Genomic DNA, 6,162 nt, shown 5'->3' on the forward strand with positions numbered 1-6,162 from the left:
TTGATAAAGAGCGGCGGTTAGGGACCTGTCTCTTCTCAGCTTCTCCCACTCCTCTTTAATGACAAGCGGCAGAGCTTCGGCGTTTCACCAAAAGCCAAGCGGCAGAGTTTCGGCGTTTCGATTGCTCCCGCGTGCCAAACACAGTTTACAAGCAGGCAGACGACACGCCGCTAGCCCGGCCCTCTTGCGTAATCGGCTTGAAGGGGGAGGGGGTTGCAATCTTGCAGCTAGTTGCATTTTACCCATGACTGGTTGTTTTATTCGCCACTAGATGACGCGAAAAGCGACCGTGGTTGCTCTCGCGCACGCCTGAAGGCGCTACAAGCAGCCGCCGGAGCTCGCCGGCCACACGCTCGCGTGTTCCCTTTCATAAAAATTGACAGTGTACGATAAACTGGCCTTTGGGACACTTGTTTGAGAAGGCGCGGCCTTGAAAGCGAAACCTTTGATACGTGCCCGTTTGTTCTATTTGCAACGCAAGTTAAGGCAAGGCGCCTGAAGAGTACTGCCTTCTGTTGTGACTTTATATTAATTGTCCTCAATTGATCATGGCCTCCAAGACGAATGGAGCCGGTTGTTTAGTCACAAAGGCCACGTGTTACTGCTTTGCCTTGCAGTCTTGCGTTTGTGTTTCACTATAGCTTGGTTTTCGCGCATGTAAGTGGTCTGAGAAGAGATAATAACTGTAGGGTTTAATGTCCCAAAACCATGATATGATTATGAGACGCCGAAGTGGAGGGCTCCGGAAATTTAACTCGCAAGAGATTCCAGTTTCTTAGTGATTGGACAAGAGAGAGAGAGAGAAAGAGAGACATAGGACCGTTTGACACAGGACGTGGACTTGGGATTGTGATGCGGCTGTCTTGTGGTTCCTGAAAGAGGTGAGGTGTCATTCTTACTAGATGAAATTCAGGCCTATATGAAATAAATTGGGGCGCTGCTCGTGGTGCAGGGAAGGAGGGGAGGAGGACGAGAGGTTTGCTGGAGACCCTCATTCATTTCGTGGGTGTACTGAGATAAAAAAAAATATGGCGAAGCTTGCAGTAAGCACTAAGCCGCGCAAGCCTTGAAACAGCGAAACTGGACGATTCCGAAGAATAATCTGGTTGCTTCTAGGTTGTTTCTAGGCTTTATCTAGGTGATGAGGGTTGTGTATAGGTTGCTTCTAGGTCACTTGCTAGGCTTTAGCTAGGTAATGCTAGGTTGTTACTGCGTTGATTCTCAGCGCAGAGCGATTCGATTTAAGCCGCACACAGTCACAGACACGACACGGATGTCCAAACTGCAGAGACAGAAACTGGCGCTGAAATCAAGCGTTCACACATCTCATAAACCTACGAGCACGTCGTCGTTGGCGTAGACCTTACATCGCTTCGGGGTCTTCTCGTAGCCGCCGCTGCCTTTCCCGTTCCCTAGTGTTGTGCTAACTGTTGCCTTCTTCCTTTTTAGTGGACCAGTGGTGAGTAGTGGGTTTTACCCACTTTCTGTGGCACAAACACGTTTATGATGACAGTTTTATGATAGGCCGCACGAATTTCTGCGACACATACCCGTTTGTTCGGCTAACTGTTGTCTTCATTTTTAGTGGACCATTGGTGAATAGTGGGATTTACCCAATTTCTGTGGCACATACCCGTTTATTTTTCGAGATAGGGTCGGACACATTACGGTTAGCTTAAACCGCTTCACTGTTAATAAGAAAGAGAAAGACAATTAACAATGTGATATACCCCGGCACATAACGACAACTTTAAGTTCTCGTGCAGTTAAGACAGCGTGATGCGATATTGTGAATCAGATGAGAACGTAATTAAAAAGAAGTAAATAACAAACTTTCAGTCTCGTTGCGTTTGTTACAACAGTCTATACAGATCTCAATTGGTTATTGTACTATATCCATGACGTCAGCTCTGCAATCGAGACTGGACGAGCCTGTCGCGTAAGTGGCCGCAGAATAGTTTACCACAACGGCAGATGGCCGCGGGTCGACCGTGCCTCGCGTGGGGTGCAGCCTGGTCGGGAACCGGACGCCGTCGCCGACGCTCGTGAACACGGGAATCATCCACAGTGACTTTTGTGGACCGAACACCTCTGTGAAGTTCCGGTAGCGGTTGCCAAGATCGAACGAGTCTCCGGGTTCCTGGAACATGGCGCCGCGCATCTTCTCGAGCGTCGTCTCGTTTCTCGACACCATGGACAGGTGCATGACGAGAAAGGAGCCGAGAGCGATAGCAAGCGTGAAGCCCACGACCACGAGGAAGCCCATGTGGAAGCCGTATGGCTTCAGATGCCATGCGTCCGACCACCACCCAACCAAGTGCGCTGCCAGCGTGGCCACTCCGTAGACGCACAACGCGACCGTGTAGAAGAGCGTGAGCAGGAAGAACTTGTAGGTGCTGAAGCTGACGCAGTTGTTGAACCACGGGCAGTGGTGGTCCATCTTCAAGATGCATCTGCGAACACATTGAGCACGCCTGCGTTCATGACATCGACAAACAGAGGCAGAGCGCGTCAAAAATTTTAATAGTTAGATCCGTGTACTGTAGACACCTTAGGAATGACTGACAGATAGGAAGCTCGTTTTTCCGAGTACCCATTTTACGTGGTCGTTCATATCGCTTTACTGGAGGACGAAATCTATCAAAAATAAAATTCTCTCAAGAACGAGAGAATTTTAGGAACAAAAATTGTTTACTCATCGAAGCAACAAGCGACTCACGGGAAGGCTAGAGTCCTGACTTGATTTTTGAGCAGTGCAAGCGTGTGATGAAGGTAAAGTCCAAAACGAGCACAATATTGGCGGCATCGCTGCCATATCATATCACATATTGTACCGTAAGGAAAAGGTGGCAGCCCACAAAGCTTGCTCTCAGCGCCTCCCAGAGTTTCATCTCCCCTGCAGCTGCAAAGTCGTTAACCAGTTTCTAGACTAATTAGCACCCCTGCCTTTCGTCTCTCTCCTGTTGCTTCCTTCTTGACTTGTAGCTTTTTCTGTATAGGTTGCACTTTCTGTGACTTCCTCGACGACTACGCGTTCGTATCCTCAGACTCCTATTGATACAATATTCTGCAATTTCGTGCTCTTATATAGCTTTTAGAGAGCGTTGCATGTTCAGGTGCACAGACACGTGGGCCAACCTTCGGCACGTAGAGCAGTGGTGGCACCTGTCCGGCTTGACGAGATGGCATGACTCGCAGTAACGCGCACATCCGTCTGGCCCCTGGGTGATCACGCCTCTATACGATGCCAGCATTTCGAGTAGACCATGCCGCGTGCGCTCATTTTCACAGTTGGCCAGCGCCTGCTCCTCGCCCACGCTGAGCAGGTACGCTGGTGGAACTTCGGGAATCGCTGTCGCCGTCGTCTTCGTGTACGACCTGTGAGATACAGCGAGATCAATGCGACGTAAATCAAATTACTATTTATCACAGCGCAAAGCACAAGTGCAGAGCTCGTTCACTGAGAGCGGAAAAGAGGTGACTGATAAGGTGGTTACTTTGATTTCAGAGGCCATGGACGTAAATATATGACAGTGATCAGAATCTTTAGAAACAAGTTGAAACACATGACAAATACGCCGATTGATGTGATGAGTCGCAGCAGATTATGGTTGGTTAAGAAGTAAAGATTTTGCACAGTACGAACGCATACGCGGTGTGCGGAAGATCAGGCTGCATGGTGCGGTGGTGAGTACCACGTTCCCAAGAATCTGCAGTTGGTCCCGATGTTATGGGAAGCACAGGTGTACAGTGAAGAAAAACCCCGGTGATGTTCGTCAAGCTACTCTGATATCAGATGTCATGAGCATGTTAATATTCGCACCCAAACCGACGCGTAAGAAGCCCAACGTGCAAAGCCAAAAACCTCAGTGCACAGCACCAGAGAAACGAACTCCCGTCTAGATCCCGCGCTACTTACCAGATGCACATGAAAAGAAGCAGGTGGAAGCCGACGGCGAAGGCTGCGGCCTTCGCTATGCTCTCCTGCGCGACAACGAGCCGGCAGAAAACCAAAACGTAGGCGTAGTAGGAACAAGAAATCAGCGCCGACACCAGTAACACGGGAAGCCAGGCGAGCGACCGGGGCTTTACGAAGCTCTCTCGACGGGCGCTGGTACTGTCCTCGGTGAGAGTGACTGGCCGGCCGACCGACGGCAGCATGCGTTGTTGTTGATGATGATGCTTGTATCCACACTGAGGAATTTGCCACGAATGTGGCAGTTGAACGTTTATTTACCAACTTGAGGTATTACATGACTGAAAAAAAGAAGAAAGATGGCTGCATAACGGAGGTATTGTGCAATCATGAAAGACAGACTAAGTTAGCCTAAATCTAAACATTTAGAATAGTTATACTGGGGAAAAACGCAAATTTCTCCAGAAAGCTTCCTAGTCACTAGTTTGCTTCGATGTGGGGTGTTTTTATTGAGCGCAATAAGCAATGTACAATTATTTTTGCTCCCGGTATAAATAAAGATCATGCGAAAGACTGGGTGAAATTCGCTGTGCTTCTTTTTAGGACGACTGCGAGCTCCGCGACTCATTTAATCGAAGCACTGTTTTATAAATATTAATAATTATTCAACAGCGGAACCTTGTAACCGCTCCCAATCTATACACTGCGTTGGAATTGATTCCACTGCCTCCCCTCTGTTGTCCGGTTATGGATCACCTTAGCGATACGAATCAATGTTCAACAACCAGCGTAGAACGGACAATGGACAAGAAAGGGAACAGAGACAAGCTTAGTCTTCCTACTGAGGGTATATTGAGAAAAACGCACATATATATATGACAGCATACCACATCACGGGAGCGCGCGCAAAAAATCGCGACTAGCCCAATCTCAAACTTTGCTTCGAGATATGAATTAAACCCATGGATAAGGGGAATCGAATTAAACCTTTTTATTGAGAGCCGAAGCGCTCTGAAGCATAGACACGTTGGCTGACAAAATAACAAGCAAACGTTTTACCTGGAGAGCCGGAGAGAAAGCGTTGGCACTGCAGTAACGTTTGCAGGTGCTTCAGTAGTATGCGAGGAACATTGACGCGGGCACGGCGTCGCTCTCACTGAAAGCAGTCGTCGTTGGCTTGCATCCGACGCTGCAAAAGTGCGCGCACTTTGGCAGATGCGTTGCTGCAGGAGCTCCCATCGGGTATAGAAGCCCCGAAGGGGGCCGCCCTTGCCGGGATTCAGAAGTCGCTCGCGTGGAAGTCTCTCGCAAGACTGGGCCCACAGAAGGCATGCAAGTCGTCACCTCGACCATTCTAGGAGATGTGGATGTTTCCCCGCCTCGTCTTTTGCACTTTCCTGCTTTGTAGAAGCCGTTTTTGCGTGCTGTCAGGCTGAATCGTACGTTACCTTAATCAGGAAAGGCGCACAACAGGCGCGAATGACATCCTTCGTGCGTCGCCAGTTGCCGTTAAGCTGACTCAAGCGATAAAGTGACTCTTAGAGGGCCTAGTTGGTGTGTAATGACAATGATATTGAGCGCTAGAAAGGACATGGCGCAATCTTCCTTTGTGCAGGGTCCTTTCTGAAGCACAATAACGTTGTATCAACGGAGACGCTAGTACTCTCTTTGCGAACTCCCGCTACAGGCTGCATGTGTGCCGCCATAAAACATAGGGCTCGGCAATGACATTTTTTAAAACGATAACAATGTATAGACGCTGCAGCCGTGCTAGCGAAGCCGGTGTCATATGTACCGGATGTATGTACGCCTGTATATGTTATACGCAAGCTGCCCCAGCCACCTGCATGTGGGCCGCATCAGAAGGCCAGAATGAAGGCAGCGAACATGCGAGTCCAGGCAGAAGAGTGGGGTTCACAGCCCACTTTCAAACGAAACTGATTCTTTCGAGCAGAAGGTGCCAATTCAATCAATGATGTCCCACGTTGAAAGAATTGACTGTCACTTTTCGAACCACATCCTTGCTCTGCCTTTTACTGAAGAGCGAACATGGCGCAGCTAGTCAACTCGTTAAATTTTATGGTAGTTTACTCCAGTTGGGGAATATACGCTTCCCAATCACCGAATCGCGGTACGTTCATGGTTTCATGGAATGCTCGAACACGATGGCTGATAGCGGCACGGCTTTTTGTCGCAGTAGATGTTTTCGTGGCCATGATCGTTTATCTATTCTTTGCGGGTCGGAG

General features: G+C 48.9%; 1 protein-coding gene across 1 annotated transcript; it reads right to left on the reverse strand.

Annotated features, from left to right (window-relative positions):
- Window positions 1-1,882: 1,882 nt before the first annotated feature.
- On the reverse strand, window positions 1,883-4,161 carry LOC119397402 (palmitoyltransferase ZDHHC20-B). Its single transcript, XM_037664828.1, has 3 exons — window positions 3,920-4,161; window positions 3,139-3,378; window positions 1,883-2,453 (listed from the first exon to the last, which is right to left on the reverse strand). Exons 1-3 carry the CDS (start codon window positions 4,159-4,161, stop codon window positions 1,883-1,885), a joined length of 1,053 nt encoding a protein of 350 aa, XP_037520756.1.
- Between the last annotated feature and the right edge of the window lie 2,001 nt (window positions 4,162-6,162).

The sequence above is a fragment of the Rhipicephalus sanguineus genome, chromosome 6, assembly GCF_013339695.2.
Source record: "Rhipicephalus sanguineus isolate Rsan-2018 chromosome 6, BIME_Rsan_1.4, whole genome shotgun sequence".
Lineage (NCBI taxonomy): Eukaryota > Metazoa > Arthropoda > Arachnida > Ixodida > Ixodidae > Rhipicephalus > Rhipicephalus sanguineus.